A 16,556-nucleotide genomic window follows, 5' to 3' on the forward strand; every position below is an offset into this window, starting at 1 on the left:
TACAGAGGGCTAACTATGTTTTAGCCCAATCAGATGGCATATCAAACATTTAATGAGTAGGCAACATGCACAAAAACAACAGACTACACATTTAACCTTGATAAACCCAACATTAGGGCTTTGTCTGCACAAAATATACAAAAAACAAAGAAAAAAAACACATAATTGGTCCAGTTCAGACTAACTCCTTCATGTTTTTTAAAAAAACAAGTCGTTCACTAAAAGTGCAGCTACAACGGAAGATCTGCCTAACAGAGGCACTGTCTCATAAATAAAAATGTCATAAATAAAGTTGAATAAATAAGCAATAAAAAAACAGATAAAAAAACTAATAAAACAAGAAATAAACTCAAAAGCAGAATATAACTGTTTAAATCTAAGATGTAGGAAATGTTTTGTGAATGCTAACTGTCAAATGATAAAAAAAAAAATAGATAAAAAAAAAAAAAAATCATCACTGCTTTGATTTGAGGAGGTTCTCCAGAAAGTCCAAAGCTTCCTTTATCTCCTCTGGTGTCAGCTCGGTCAACTCCTCAGGATGTAATCTTCTCTTCCAGCCCTCCGTGTCTCCACTGCTGGCCCGGCCCGCAGCATTGTGGATGTCCTGGATCCTAGTTTGCAGCCACTCGCGGCGCTCCTGCACCTGCTGGTGGTGTCTCAGGTTGTGCATGAGCTGCACTTCGCTCACTGTCCTTTTACTGCAGAATCATCAGAAGAGCAGCATTAACATTCCAGTAATAGTCTGTCACTGCACAAAAAAGTTTAATACTATTTTTAATCATGTGGGTCAAAATTTTAACCAACCGGCGCAATTACCTGAGAGGACGCCCTTGGCAGCAAATGGAAAGGTGTACAACACAGAAGAAGATGAAGAGAACTTTAAAGTCCATGTTTTGCATGTTGACCTTTACAACCTGTTGAAACAAATAGACTTTTTCAAAACCATGCTTTCCCCTAAATTTTGCTTAATTGAGAACGCTTAAAGGCAAGCTACCTCTTGAATGAGTGAGCAAATTAGAATTAGCTTCACATGTATATCATATACTGAAATACAAAGCATTATTGTTCTTAGATACAAAAGAGTAACCCTATCGGATTTGAGGCATTTGGCCTCCACTTGATTAGGAACTGACAAGTCGAAATGAACATACCTGTGGTGGGGTTGCCTCCTTCTCCTCAGTGTGATGAAAGATAAAATATGGTGCTATAGTCTCTTAAGCGAGCCAGTCTGGTTTGGTGGTTAGCTCCTATTAGTTATGATAAGCACTGGACTCCACGGGCTCCTTTTATAGCCCCGGTATCCAGTTGTTGATGAGCTGCTTTCATTATTGCTGTTGATGTCATACCTCCAGCTTTTGGAGGGGGCAGGACACAAACGACAACACCTCCTCTTCTCCGCTGTCATATGGCATCAAGTGAATGGCTTTGAACCCGAATGCTTTCAAACATTGGTGACTGGGGGAAAAAAACATGTCCAAACGGAGAATCTGAGAATTTTACAGGAAGCTTTATGTTAAGCTACTATAAAGTTTCTTAAAAGCCCAGAAAACCATGTTAAATGTTAATTACTCTAACAAAAGCAGCCATAGAATGATTGGAGGTTTCTTTTGTTTGAGTTTTGGACTAAACTTTTCCACCTATCCTAAACTGTGCGCTTAAAACTTCTTCCCACATTTTTCCTTCCTTGGATTTTTTTCCTCCATCTCTGAGAACTCCCCATACCAATTGGTCCACATGCGATGTGACCTTTTTTGTCCCACTCCAAGCATGCCTAACAACAATAGAGGCAACATTTGGATGGATTTATGACTCTCATTGACTATTAGAGAGTCTCCCCGGTTACATAGACACTAAACTCAAGAATTAACATTGTTTTAATGAGTTTGCCTCTCAAAAAAAGAGCTTTTATACCAACTTGACGTCAGAGGAAACATCCTGAATCCAAGGTTAAGAGGGAACTTGGGAGATGTGTTGTTGGTCGACGCTGCTGTCGTCACTGTCGTAGGCATGACTGATGGGCTTGTGTACATGAGTGTCATTCAGGGCCGCTGAACATCAGGTATTCATAGGTTTAACATTGATTTATACATTTTATCTTATTGCAACAGTTACTGAAAAGGTTAAAGGAATGTCTCAAATTCCAGTTGGGATACGTTGCAGTGCAGATGAGATATGTCCCAGTTCAAAGCTGCTGCAAGAACGTGAGCTTAAGGCAGTCATAAATTCTATCTTCGGCGACCAAAAGTATCTGCAATAGATACGTTCCCTGAAAAACCTCAGTCTGAACATCAGTCAATCAGTCAGTCTGGGGTTACATGAAGAGGCAGAGAACTTCGAAAGCTCAGAGACACCAACGACCCTGAAGTTATTAAGAATGCTTGAACGAATATACCTTGAAAAACTGATTGATTGATTGTTTGCTTTCTTTACTTTATTTTTTTAGCTTATGTGGATTAATACCACAAAAATACATTATGTCTTTCAGATGTTCAGTGGATAAATTTACCTCACAATGTGTCTTTTCATCTTAAAACCATCAACACTCCTCCTTATAAAACTGGAATGATCATTAATCTAGCAAACATCCCCATTCCTCACTTTGTATCTGTCATATGATCATCTGGGTTAAGCCCATCTATAGCTCTTCAGCTTTCAGGCAGGTTTCCCCCTCAAAGGTCACTGATCTGCAGCAGCAAATAGCTCACACTGAAAAGAAGCCCCAAGCTTCTTATTTTGGTCGCATACATTACATATTACATAACAGTGATGGTTTGAGTTTTCTAAATATAGCAGGAGCAGGGTATGGCTCTGTTTATGTCCTGCAAGCTTTGAAATCTGAGGTGATTCCTAACCAAAAAGGGTGAAAAACGTCAATTAGACATTCCTGCCAGTGGTTCTAGACTCTAGAACCACTCAAGCGGTGTAGATCAAACTCTCTAGAATCTAGAGCGTTTGATCTAATTATAGCGACTACTAGGAAAGTAAAAGTCTTGCTCTAAAATACCAAACCAGTGTTTTTTCAGAAGCCTCAGAATGAGTTCTGCAAACACTCTTGCATTACAGCCATCCAAAAATATTGGCATTTATCATCCAGTAGTCAAGCGTTCACATAATTGCCTTGACTGGATAACAGATAAAATTGTTTACATACCACGGTGGCACAATTTGTGGTGATCGGCACAACCCCTAAAAGCCTCTTCTTGCTTTTCTGTGATACTATTACTGACAGCACGGGTCGCAGCTTGTTGAGAGCTCATCTGCCAAAGACATTAACCTCCAACCTTTGCTTACGTCCTACAGCTTGTCGTTCTTATTACCTCATGCTCCCTCAATGTGCAGGGGGTTCACCTGCGGCAAGCAAAAGCAGCGAGATGGATGGGATGTCTTAAGAAGACAGTAATCCCATATTGACATCCAAAGAAGTCCCACCAGCCTCATCCTGCTTGGTGACAAGTGACAAGCATGAATTAACAAGGAGACATAATGTGACATGACTGAAACTGTAGTGCAAAGTGGGGCTGTCAACATGGTAATTCCCTGCTTACATGCCAGGAAGCACCCGGACATCCCGACATCCACAGCTGCTCCAGGTCAGGTACACCAGAAGGGAAAGCCTCTCAACAAGACTCAAGAATAGTTGGTGGGCAGTAAAGAAGGGAGGTGCTATTTTAAGGTTAAAGCGTTGACTTTTTGAAAATATTTGGCACCATGTTTGGGATGAGTAACTTCAGCAGTTCATTCCAAATCAGATGGAAGAAAGTATGAGAACGAGAGCAGCAACTGAGATTGGCCAAGTAAATAATGTTGCTTTGCCTTAAACTTATAGTGTTAAACTAAGACCTTCACAAGTCTGCAAAGTCTCTTGCAAAAATATGTATGCGTACCTAGTGCCACGTTTTACATTTTATCTCACTAACGAGTAATCTTTTCTGTATAGTGAAGATCTATAATAACCTTTTCTCATTTATCTATCGACAAAAAATTCTTTTTGCGGTATGTGTTGCCATCATTTAATTGCTCAGCTCTATTTACAACCAGTAACTTCAAAAGTTTCTTTTGAGAATTTATGTGATAGATCAACAGAAGGTATTTCATATACTGTATGTGATACATGGTTTCACTTTTTTTTTTTGAGATAATCAGAAATGTTACAAAAAAAATCTGAAAACTTTTTTTGCGATACAGGAGTAAGTATTTTGTGTTGCGTCTCCACCAAGTGTTACAACAATGTCTTTACATAAAAATATATATCTTTATGCCTGGACAGAACACAAAGACATGTTGCGTCTGATGTAAAAATCACAATTTAATGGGAGTCACCCTCGTGACCCACTCAGCTCTGACAGACTAGCGACAGCAGCAATTAGCAAACCTGGTGGAACTGGGTATCCACCGAGCTTATTATATGAGCTACTTCTCAGTGCAACACGGGTAAAAACCTTGTTAAAGGCTTAACAGAGAAATGTTGCGAAGGCAGAGTGACAGAAAGAGCAGGAGTTTCATAAAGAGACGGAGGTCCAATTTTAAGGTGTTAAATTGTGAAGTCAAATTTCTTTTAAGTCATATTTTACATAGCAATTGCATAGAAAGTCATGGCCTTTACTTGTTACACTTTACTGTTGTCAGTGTATTCAGTCGTTTTCGATATTTGTTTTGCTTAGGACATTGATATTAGCAGTTAACAGCTATCACAGTAAAGGTTCCTCCAACAATTTTGCGATGACAAATGATAGTTTTGTTGAGACATGATCAGAGCTGTTGAGAAGAAAATCTGCAGACATGTTCAAAGAAAACAGAAAATAATTGCTGCTGTGCAAAGTTCTGCACAGTCTCACCTAAAAACACATCTTTGATTATGTTGTTAATGCAGAGATACCAGAGTCTAGCCCTAAAGAGCCACTATCCTGCAACTTTTATCCCATTCTTATACATCTGAATGAATTTGCTGAATCCCCTCATCAGACATTCAGCTCTAGAGAAGTCTACCAAAGCCTTTATTTGATTCAGGTATGTTGGAAAGGGAATGCATCTAAAAGTTGCAGGAAAGTAGCTCTCATGGACTGGATGTGGGCACTTTAATGCAATCATGTGTACTTACTAGCCTGAAAATCTCCTCAAAATGTTAACTATAATTTAAAGGTAATACCGAGAACCTTAAAACCTTTGAAAATTTACATGAGGACATTTTTTTAACTGCAGAGCTTTTTTCTGATACGCAAAACAAAAGGCAATACAATATAAATTTACTGCCATCAGACACCACTACACTGCACTGCTGCAGTCATATTTCTTTTTTAAATGACAGAACTGGAAATAATAAATAATAAATAAATAAAATTTGCAGAAAGATGAGAAAATTGCACTGGAAATTTGGGTGGGTAGGTGCATGGATGGATTGATAAATAGATATCTGTCTGTCTGTATATATATGCATTTAGATATAAATATTTAGATGTAGATATGTATAGAAAGGTAGCTATCTATCTGACTATCTAGTCAATACATTTTCTTATTTCTTGACTTCTTGTCAATAAAAGAAATATGACCTTTGAATTGCTCTGTTACTTTATTTGATAAAGAAAATTCAACTTTAATTAAAAAAATAAAAAATAAAAGTCCTTAGTTTTTATGTTAAAAATTAATTTTTTTTTCATACAAATGAATAACTTCAATCATTTAAATAAATGTTCTTTACATTTTATAATAATGGATTACAGTGACACTTTTGTAGCTGGTTGTTGACATTAATTATACTGTAAGCAGAACAGTAACAGTGACTGATGGGATGACGTTCACATGCAGTTCATCAACCCTGACTGACCCTTCTTCCCGTAACTGCAGACTTTCCCCTAAGGCAGTACAATATAATTTTACTGCCACCAGGCACCACCACACCACACTGATAGAGTCATTTTTTTTAAACAACACAACTGGTGCTACTGCAGCAGTATTTTTAAAAAAAGAAGATTTGAAGTAACATGACAAAATTGCATTTGAAAGAAAGTTTAACAGGAAACTAACGGGCTGTTAAACACACACATACTGCGCTGCATTCAGTTCTCTGTCTAAAACTGATATTTCAAACCAAAAGAGGTCAGAAAAGTCATAGTTTGGTATTTGACAAAAATCTATTTGACAGTGACAACTGCAGCCGACATAAAAAAATCCTAGGAACAATAAATTCACGGGAAAAGTTGTGTCAAGGAAATTATTTGTTCAAAATGTGGCTCAATATATGCAAACCTCATTTTTCAGCTTTCATTTGCAAAGAAAGAAGAGGATGTTTAAGTTCAATCAATCTGAGAGGATTATTTCCAGGTTTATACCATTGGCATGGCAACAGAAACCTCTGCACAGGCAAAATTACAAGACCCCAAACATAAATGTGGGCGCATAATGAGCCCATCAAGCTGGAGGATTATAAGAATTTTTAAATCATATTTCCAACAACAAAATTGCACTTGGAGAGCTCCAAATGGGCTAATTTTAGATTATCAAGAACCACACAGCTGCTTTCAGTGAAAATTATTTGAGCAATTATTGTAATGCCTATTTTTTTTTTCTTTCATCCTATAATTAACTGACAGGGAGAGAAAGGGAAAGAAACTGAGTCATATATTACTCACACAGCAGCCAAATCAGAGTTATTAGGGTTATTTGAAGCTTTACTACTATAACTTCAAATCAAAAATAGGCAATATATTTTTCACTGCAGTTTGGCTTGACATTATAAAAGTCCACAGATGATGAACAGTAATGTTGGTTCATACATCTTCAATGAATGTAAGCATTCAGTCTCCTCTATGAGGAATCTATCAGGAAGAATTGCTTGGTTTGGCAGTATTTACAGTCTCTACTGTACATTGTAAAAGCTCTCCAAATATTTATGGTTGTGAGGATATCTCCTCCTTGGCAAAGAAACCAACCGAACTTTAGAGCATAATGTTGCTACCATCATGTTTCACTGTGAGTTTGACATTCTTTTGTTGGACTGATGCTTAGCGCAAGATCTTTTGGTGTTGTGGCCCAAAGGTTTGAGTATAGTTTCATAAGACAGTAACATGTTATCACAGGTTTATGGGAGATTTTACTCAAACCAGGACGTTACTTATTTTATTTTTTTTATTTTTTTAAATGAAAAGATTTCTCTCTTTCAACTACCAACAAATATAGGAGGATATGAAGAACAGAACCAATACTAAGAAGAAATTCTTACAGCTCCTACAGAGTTGTAAGTTGTCCTGGAAGCTAACAGCATAACATTTCTATAACTTTCTTCATCAAAGTTGTAGAAATGTTCATGTAAAATCACCATCATCTCATGTTTTATTCTTTGACACTATTTTTGTGCATTTTATTTTTTGTAGGAGATAATAGGTTTCTTGTAACTTTTGCAACTATTCCACAAACTAAAGCTTTATCCAAAAGATATAAATATGCCAAAGCCAGAAAAACCTTGCAAGAACTACTGGACATTATTTAAGGTTCTTCAGTTTCACACTAAGTGATGGCAGGCATGATAAGAACAATACTTTCATTTATCCGTATTTTGAAATGAAGCTGGTAATGTTAGTTAAATGATAACTAAGATTACCAGATTGCTCAATAAAATTTGGTTGATTAAGCAAAAAATAATCTGTACATTTTTTGTCATCCTAGGATTAAACTAAATAAAAAATTTACCCAAAGTGTTTTACCCATGGAGGAATTGTTGAACATTTTCAGGTGAATTCAGAGTCAAGGCAGGTAGATCCGCAGAGTTGACCTTCCTGCATAAATTAAGCAGAAAAAGAAGAAAGGGGCTTGAGGATGGTACAAATCTGCAAGTTATAATGTGCAATTCAACACCTCAGGCAAGAGACAAACGAGTTTATACAAAAATTTACATCAATCTAATGCATCTGTTCAGTCTCTCTTTGCACATCAGCAAGGCTGAATATGTCTGAGAGCTTGCAATGACCCAGACATTTAAATGAATCCTATTTTCAGTTTTCGATAGATTAAACAACTGTGGTATTTTCTTTGCAGTTTCTGCATCCTTTTATGCCTATGTAAAAAAAAAAAGTATCAGTGTCTTGGAGTTCAATAAAATGATATCACAATAAATTAAAAAAGTAAAGTAATTTGATTTCATCATGTTTTGAGAGCCTGCTTCTCTCTGTCTGAAGCCAACTGTTCTCAGCTGAGAAGGAGTTCAGGTGTCTTGTTCACAAATGGTGGTAGAAAGGAGGAAGATGGATAGACAGATTGATGCCTAGTCTTGTGACTGTAATGCTCACTTTTCCAGATTGTTGTGGTGGAGAAAGAACAAAAAACTGTCAGTTTCCTGTTCTCTCTTTGTTCTGACCATAGGTTAGGGTCAGGTTCTTTTGAACATGTAGAACATGACAGAAAGAATGAGATAGTTTTCTCTCCTTGATTTATTTCCCTGGCAGCCCAGTCTCAGAAAATCAGAAAATAACTGATGGATGAAATATCCAGGTCTTGTAGCATACTGTTTTAAAATTGATTGTAAATGTTGGTTAGAAAATGCAGTGTTTACTGAGATGGTACTTGTTATAAAAGTTATAAAATAATTGTGTTAGATGATTGCGACAGACTGGCGACCTGTCCAGGGTGTACCCCGCCTCTCGCCCGGAACGTAGCTGGAGATGGGCACCAGCACCTCCCGACCCCATTAGGGACAAGGGTGAACAGAAAATGGATGGATGGATGGTGTTAGATGATTGAAGAAAACATTTACATGGGTGCACGTGCTACCACTAATGTCAAATCCCGGTCGAGGCTTGCATAGTTTGTATTCTGTCTCTGCATGCCTAGGTTCTCTCTGGGCACTCCAGTTTCCTTGCACAGTTCAAAACCATGCACGTAACACTGTAATTAATCACTCTAAATTGCTGTGCAGAGTGTAATCTTCAGAGTGTTTGCATTCTTGTATGTCCTACGTATCTTTGTGTTACAGTGTTTAGGACTGGTGACCTGTCCAGGGATGTCTATGTCTGGTCCACAGACAGCTGGAGATAGGCTGGAGATACCCCTCCATTGTAAATATACTAAATGATAGAATGTAACTTAGCAATTTAAAGTAAAATTTCATTACTCACAACCATGTCCTTAGACAGAACAACAAAAAGAAGCTTTTGAAAATGCTTTAGGTAAAGCTTTTGAACTGAAAAGTAAGTTTTCTAAGAAATGAAGACTTTTTGGATGAGATTAGCATCCTATTGGTATACAAACCAATCAGTGGGCTTGAACAATATCACTAAAACAGGCTGCCGTGTAGTCTAAAATATTTTTTTAGCCCACTCAGGATCACCCCCAGGCGGTCTCTGTCAGAGAAAGTTTCAAGCTTTAACTGAGTTGCAGAGAAAGTCTGAGTCACAACATTTCAGTGAGTGTGATCATATAGAGTAGGAGGAGTGGAGGTGGACGGTTTATTTGGATTATTCACGCAGTTCAACAGAAATAATGTGCGAATGCAAAAAGCTAATTACAAATGACAAATTCTTGATTTTTATGCTAAGACTCTTCTTAGCAGATTGTTTAAGATTTCAGAATAAGTCAGAATATTATTGAAAAGTCAATTTATTTCAGGTACTACATGCCTATAGTTCTTGGTATTTTCCAAACTTTGTTTCTCTTTATCATGATGATTTTATGTTTTTTTATTTTCAGTAAGAAAAACATAACATAAAATTAGAATATTACATCAAACCTATAAAAAAAAACATTTGATAGTACAAAAAATTTTTTTAAAATGAAAAGTATGTTTAAGGGTTATTTTAATAAGGCGCCTTTAATGTGAAAAGTGAGCCTGATCCGAACGCATTTTTTGAATGTGATTGTGTGTATACATATTAGTGAATTTCTTGTAAACTGAAAATGCACATATTAAGCTCCCATGGCGACATCTAGTGGTCCAAACTATTTTTACAACATAAATTGAAAAGATTAGCCTCCTTCGGGGGAAATTAAGCATTGATTAAAGTCTTACACTCATGAGTAAAACTATATTTTAACAGAACTCAAATTAAATTTTCTCAAATTATAGTTAAATAAAACGTATTGCTAAGTTTAGATTTAAAAAGTGAAAATGCAAATAGTTAGACACCAGCTTTACGTGGTGTACTTGAAAGCACCACGAGCAGAGACGGCGGCCTCTTTGAAATAAAATCGCTCACTGGGCCACTGAAACTTATCTTCGGGGTAATTATAATACCAGAAAGCGTTTTATATCGTTTTTACCTAAATTTCAACCCGTATGAAGCATAGAATTTGTAAAAAGAAGCATTGAGTGGTAAAAAAGAAGGAGAAGATATACTGTTGAGGTCCGAAAGACGCCAAGTCTTGTTGGCTTCAGCCGGTGAGTTTGCTAAATCCTTTTTATCTCATAGATCCTACTACCAGCAGTTCTCTCGTAAATAAAGTAAAATTGAATTACCAGCCTGGAAAATCTTAGGGAGCTAAAAGTACAAGAAGAAACTAGATGTGTAAAAAAATATTCTTTTTTTTTTTGTAGAATTTTGTTTGTGATTGGTAATTCTCTAGACCGCGGCAATTTTCAGTTGTTACTTTTTAATATGCAACAGTTCGCAGTTAGCTTATTATAATAGTTCCGCCTTAGAAGTAATTTTTATGTGAAACATTTTCGAGGAGATGTTGCAATACTGAATATTTCTCATTGAAGTGCTTAGGAAGCACTAGCTGCTGTATCAGGCTAAGCTAATATCCTGAATACAGGATGTCCTAATAAACATTAAGTCTGCAATGATGATTTTCTGAGCAGTTATTACTGTTTAACAAGCTGCAGGAATAAAGTGTCTGATTTTTAAGAATTAGTGTGGAACATTTCCCGGGTGTTCTGTTCACTCGATTTCATCTCAGTGTTTGTAACCTGTTTCACCTTTGGGCATGCACGTGTCTTCAAATCTTTCCAATTATAAAAAATGGGAATATGACAAATCTTTTGAAAGCTTTCAAAACTACTGATTAAAACTACTCTGAAATGTTGGTAACATCTCTGGATAAAGTTATGCATGCGTTTGTCTGGAATAATGTGTCTGTCTTTTTGTCTAAGAGTCATGAGTGACTATGAGGATGCAGACTTCTTCAAAGAACTTTGTCCTTCACCATTGGAAAGTAAACCAAAGAAAGACTACAAGAAGAACAAAAAAACTGCAAAACATAAAAAGCGCAGTCCCACAAAGACAAAGGAGAGTGTCCAGAAGAAAAAGAAAAAATCCAAATTCAAAGAAGCCATGATGGCACAGAAGGAAAAGAAAAAAGAAAAGAGGAAGGAAAAAAAGAAAAACAAATTAGCGTGTAATCTTGATGATGATAAACTCTTTGAGGGTGGTAAAAAGCTTTCCATTTGCCAAAACGAGATGCTAAGTTCTTTATCTGAAAAATCTGTGAAAGAAACTAAGAAAAAAAAGATGGTGGCGTTTGGTTCCTTACCCTCCTACATACGTGTCAAGCGTCCAATCTTCACCTCTTCATCACCAAAAGAAACGGAAGCCGCTAGAAAAGGCGAGAGCTGCGACCAGGTGATGGGAAAGACCCAGATTAAACCACATGACAATGACTTTCAGTACGACAGTGATAATATAAACAGCCAGGACCTGTTCATCACCCAGAAGATGTTCAGAGCAAGAAGCCCGGAAACTTCCAGCAGCGAATTCAGTGACGGAATTGTTTCTGCATCCCCTCGTGTGTTCACGCAGCAAGACAAGAACCGGCGCACTCCTGTGGGAAAGAGAAAACAATGTAATGAAACATCAGATAAAGGACAAGACAGAGCAGTGCATCTGTGTTGGCGGGAAACAAAAACAGACCAGGAGGAAGAAATTGATCAGCTTCATAAACACTCGAGCCAAGCTGGAGACAAAGCAGCGCCTGAACATGAGAAGCACAATCCTTTCTTGGATGATCCGATGATCATAAACCCAACCCCGGACTCTGTGTTGATCAAACAATGCTGCTCATACCGTCCGTACATTGGTGTGCCGCCCCCGTGTCCTGCTTTCGCAAGCACATCAACTCAGACAGAAAACTTCTTCACCGCCGAGCTCTCCTCCTACCTCAGCTTCTCCCAGAAAAACAGAGCCACTTTGGAATCTCAGAACATGAAACCTTTGGATCTTAGCTTGCCACAGAGAGCGAGGGGAGAGCAAGGGAAGACACTTGAAGTCTACAGAAAACACAAAGCAGAGAAAAGTCTTGAGCAGAATGCAGCAGGGGGTAAGAAGGAACCCTCAATCGAAGAGACTCCAAGCCCTCAGTCAGAGGCTGAAACCAAGTCGGCCAACACCACTACCTCCAGTGAGGACGACCACCACGCTGGGAAGAAAGATGTGAGCCAGGTGACACCACTTAAACGCAGGCATTTACAATAATATCTTTGAAAATAAGCAAATGATTTATAAAGTCTATAGAACATTGGATCTGGTCCTGTATTTTGTGTTACAGTAAAAAAAAAAAAAACTTTTCTTTTGTGCAAACTGGTTGGCTGTAAAAACAAAATTCTCTACTTTAGGTGAAATTTTAGTTGATCTTATATAACACTGCAAATGCAAAATAGTTGATTTGTGTGCTACCTACTAATGCTAATGGTGTACAGTTTTGATGAACAATTTAAACAGACTCATCTTAAGAGCCTTGAATCTGACTTGGGGCTTCTCATAATTTATTTGAGCCATTTATTTTCCAGCATTGAATAATTGCCCAACTTTTACTTTAAAAACAAGCACAACATTCATAAGCTTGAATTTATTTATTTTTTTGAATCCAGACAAGGTCACATTTTACATACAGGGTCAAATATATCAAATTAACAACCTTTTGCTATAATTGTGGGCTCAGTGTTTGATTGGTGGAGTCAGTTGAAACCAGCTTTGATCCGAGTTTGGGATCATTGTACTCTTGGGACACCCATTCATAGGGAAGTGGAAGAAACATCCAAGGAGCATCAATGTTGTTTTCTGCACCAATACCACTAACAGCATTATGTGTGAGCGATGAGGATGAAAAGGTTCACATTGGCTGCTCCAAACAAACTTCTTGTCATAGTTTCAAGGTAGATGGTAGAAACCTTGACTCAATTGGATGCTTGATCACAAACACTCATCAAATTCAAATTGGATTAAGTAAGTTAACATTATTCTTCTGGAAATTTTTTTTCAATGATATTCTAGTTCATCAAGATGCACCTTTAGATAAACATATTGCTACCTTTTGTTTCTGAGTTTTTATTTAGGTAAGGAGTTTGAATTGTTTTACTAGACTAGCAAAAAAATATCTCATTCACAATCAAACTTGAGAGATATTTAAATCATTTTTAATTGACTATAGATACATTTTCAATGCACAATTTATAGATTTTGTCTTTCCCCTTTAAGGATGCAGGGAAAATCATTTCTGCCTCATTTAGACTTGGAAAATACTCCGAGCAGTTTCTGCACTTTCCATACCGTTTTTCGCAGTTAGATATCTTACTATTATGTTTACACAAAAACAGAGTGGGCGATGGTTGTGCCACTGCTGATCTTTTTCTTTTTCTCGAACTTCAGGTCGGAGTGGTTCAGCTGAGACTCAACAAACCCTTCTTCTTCAAGACGAAGGGAGAGGGGCAGTCACCTCGTCCATACTCGCCGTTGATGAAACTCGCTCAGGGAAGAGATGTTGAATCCAAGAAGTGCCGTTCAGGAAGAAAATGAATAAGTTTGAACTCATCTCAATTTTGTAGCTAGAGGGCTTAGACCATCTGGATTTCCCTCAGCATGCTTGTGACATGAGCTTAAGAGCCATTGTTGTAATATCAATTTAGCATGTACTATTGTTTTAACTTGCACTAAGCGGTTAAAAATCAGTTGCCTTTTGCAGTTCCAACCGTAAACTTTGTATGAATTTCTAGTTGATTCTGTCAATGTTACATTTTCAAGTTATTTTGTTACAAGCTTTGAAGTTAGAAAAATTCTCTAAAACCAACATTTATATTTGACAAAACTTACATTAAACTGTAGTTTGTGGATTTGTTATGTAAGAAAATTGCCTTTTATCTATTAAAGTTAATTTATTGAAAAGATAGGGCAGTTCACTTCCTTTCACTATAAAAACAGGCCACAAATTTCTCAAAAGGATTCAGCACTGAGATTTATTTGTTTAATCTATAGAAACAGAAGTTTTAGGTTGTATACACAGGCGTTTGACATTTACAGAGACTAGTGTAGGGGTACATATTTCTACCTGCAGTTAAAAAAATACAGCAGAATACCTCCATCTTGGCAGATTTCTAACAGCTCTGCATTGTTGTTTGAAAAATATGTATCAAGGATGAACTCAAGGAGCTGAAAATTTCCAAGTTACGTCAGAAAATATTTACATTTTTCTGGATGAGAACATTTAAGGAGAATAGTCTAGTTGTGCCTGAAGAGCTTGATCCCCATCCAGCTCCAAAGGTGGAAGAAGACATAGACTGGGATGGTGACCGGCAGCAGCAGGCTGTAGAAACACAGACTGTTGCTGCTGGTGCAGCCCTGAGGGAAGTTCTCATCCACAGCGGCAGAGAAGAACAAACCACACAGAGACACAATGGGAACCAGTCCCACCATCATGGACAGGGAGAACATTCTGGCAGTTCAACAATAACCCACCGCTGGATTCAAATCACTAAGTCAGAGGATAGATGTATGTTAGTTAGAGTTCGGTCCAACAAAGATATTCTACTCTGCAGGTGTGCTTGGAGTTTGAGTGTCTTTCTGTATCAGCCTGGCCTCCTGCGGGATCATGTTTGGAATGCCATCAACGATGGGATAAGCAATGCCGAGCTCCTCGTTGATCAGCTCGTTGGTGTTGGCATCATACCTGGAGATAGAGAAGACGTGTTATTCTGCCATGACCACGTGCTAGTATACACAAGCGAGAAGCTTTTTATGAATGCATTCTAAAATAATCCTTTCATTTTATTTCCTTATCAGTTTGCTTATTTCCTGGTGTGAAAATAATACTACCCAATGACTTCAGAAAACAAGATATAACTTGTCTGCTTGCAATCTTATGCAGTGAGACATGGGTTCTAGATGTTTTAGCGTTTTGGCATTTTATATCGTAGCGGTTTGGGTTCAGATTACAAAAAGGCAAATTCTAAAGTTTTTTTTTTTAGCCTGAAAGCTAATCGGTGAGAAGAAAGATGAGCTATAGCATCCTTGATTTTTCACAAACTAAATACAGAAGTCATTATTACTGCATACTGGAAAATTAGCTTATAACAAGTTGTTTAAGTTTTCTATTCAGGATTGTGAAAAAACCCTCCAAAAAACAAAAGTTTTACCTTGGCTCTTTTTTGAGATATAAATTTAGTACAAGTTAATTAATTAAAAACACAGATTTTCTATAAGCTGTCCTTAGTGTAGAATGACATTTTCGACATGTCTAAGTAGCACATCTGTGTGAAAAAGAAAAATAAAGAAATTAACAAAAGGTTGTTTTTCATGGTTATTTTTTGGGGGCAGTTTACAGATTACCTCTGACTGAGGTGGTTTCAAGATAAAATCAATAATTAAAGTATTTTTTAATGTTCACACATAAAATAAAGCAACAAAGAAACTGCGTTTATCTATAGTCAAATTCAGGTGAGCATTTTAGATTGGGGACTAAGATTATAGTTTGTGCAGGGCCGTTAAAAGCAGCGGAATGGTCCTTTAAAATCAAGTCGGATGCTGACGTCAGCGCCGCCCTGTTTAATTAGTCTCACTGTTTCAATCTCAAATGCACCTTCTCTGCCCCTGACGCCCTTCAAAGACAAACTCAGCCACCGGTTTACCTCAGTGGCTTCTTGGACAGCGGACAGACCAGTACTTCCAGCAGGGAGGAGTCGAAAGGAAGCTGCACCTCGTCCTTCACCTCGGCGAAGCTCCTCGCCGACACACGGCAGGCCGTCAGCGTCTGTATGGACGAAGCGCGATTCACACGACGGTGAACACGACCAGTTTCTGTAACCAACCTGCTCAGAACATTCTTCAACATGACCAACACACTACGCTGAGCAGGCTCCTCTCCAGCAAGTAGCGTTGGGTTCAGTCCAACTGGAATACAAGTCCGACTAGCAACATATAAACGGCTCTAACAAGGTTCCGCTGAAAGACTGTTCTAATTAAAACACAATAAATGTGACTTAATAACTATTGCTGTATAATTGTATGTGTGCAATTTAATTTACAATGTTACAAATGACTATACAATTAGTTATGTTAGTCTTTATTTTTAGTATTCGTCGTTTTTATATTTTACCACATGATGGCAGTGTTTCTCTTTCACTTGACCTATTTGAACCCATTTTCTCTGTTAAACAACTGTAGAGTTGGGCCATGATTATTTTAAAAGCATTTGAATTACACAAATGACATTTAATGACAGCTCCCTTTTTATTAATAAATGTAATTCCATATGAAATATCTGCAACTTACAACTCATAATTACATTTTGTTTCATTATAATGAAAAATTACACGGGTCACATCTGTTGTTTGGAAGAAACTATTGTAGAACAAAGTTTGTGGA

At 37.4% G+C, this 16,556-nt stretch overlaps 3 protein-coding genes across 4 annotated transcripts; 1 reads left to right on the forward strand and 2 right to left on the reverse strand.

The window, feature by feature from the left end:
- Positions 1 to 10,134: 10,134 nt before the first annotated feature.
- LOC114134497 (uncharacterized) lies at positions 10,135 to 14,462 on the forward strand. 2 transcript variants are annotated; one of them, XM_028001138.1, is made up of 3 exons: positions 10,135 to 10,363; positions 11,078 to 12,362; positions 13,569 to 14,462. In XM_028001138.1, exons 2-3 carry the CDS (start codon positions 11,082 to 11,084, stop codon positions 13,713 to 13,715), a joined length of 1,428 nt encoding a protein of 475 aa, XP_027856939.1. In that variant the 5' UTR covers positions 10,135 to 10,363; positions 11,078 to 11,081; the 3' UTR covers positions 13,716 to 14,462. The 2 variants fall into 2 exon arrangements, with proteins under 2 accessions (XP_027856939.1, XP_027856948.1); XM_028001147.1 differs by having other exon boundaries at positions 11,078 to 12,353.
- On the reverse strand, positions 14,133 to 14,663 carry LOC114134514 (phosphatidylinositol N-acetylglucosaminyltransferase subunit Y). Its single transcript, XM_028001174.1, has one exon. It carries the CDS (start codon positions 14,625 to 14,627, stop codon positions 14,415 to 14,417), a length of 213 nt encoding a protein of 70 aa, XP_027856975.1. The 5' UTR covers positions 14,628 to 14,663; the 3' UTR covers positions 14,133 to 14,414.
- Positions 14,664 to 14,690: 27 nt separating this feature from the next.
- On the reverse strand, positions 14,691 to 16,099 carry pyurf (PIGY upstream open reading frame). Its single transcript, XM_028001160.1, has 2 exons — positions 15,821 to 16,099; positions 14,691 to 14,862 (listed from the first exon to the last, which is right to left on the reverse strand). Exons 1-2 carry the CDS (start codon positions 16,021 to 16,023, stop codon positions 14,721 to 14,723), a joined length of 345 nt encoding a protein of 114 aa, XP_027856961.1. The 5' UTR covers positions 16,024 to 16,099; the 3' UTR covers positions 14,691 to 14,720.
- Between the last annotated feature and the right edge of the window lie 457 nt (positions 16,100 to 16,556).

The sequence above is a fragment of the Xiphophorus couchianus genome, chromosome 2, assembly GCF_001444195.1.
Source record: "Xiphophorus couchianus chromosome 2, X_couchianus-1.0, whole genome shotgun sequence".
Lineage (NCBI taxonomy): Eukaryota > Metazoa > Chordata > Actinopteri > Cyprinodontiformes > Poeciliidae > Xiphophorus > Xiphophorus couchianus.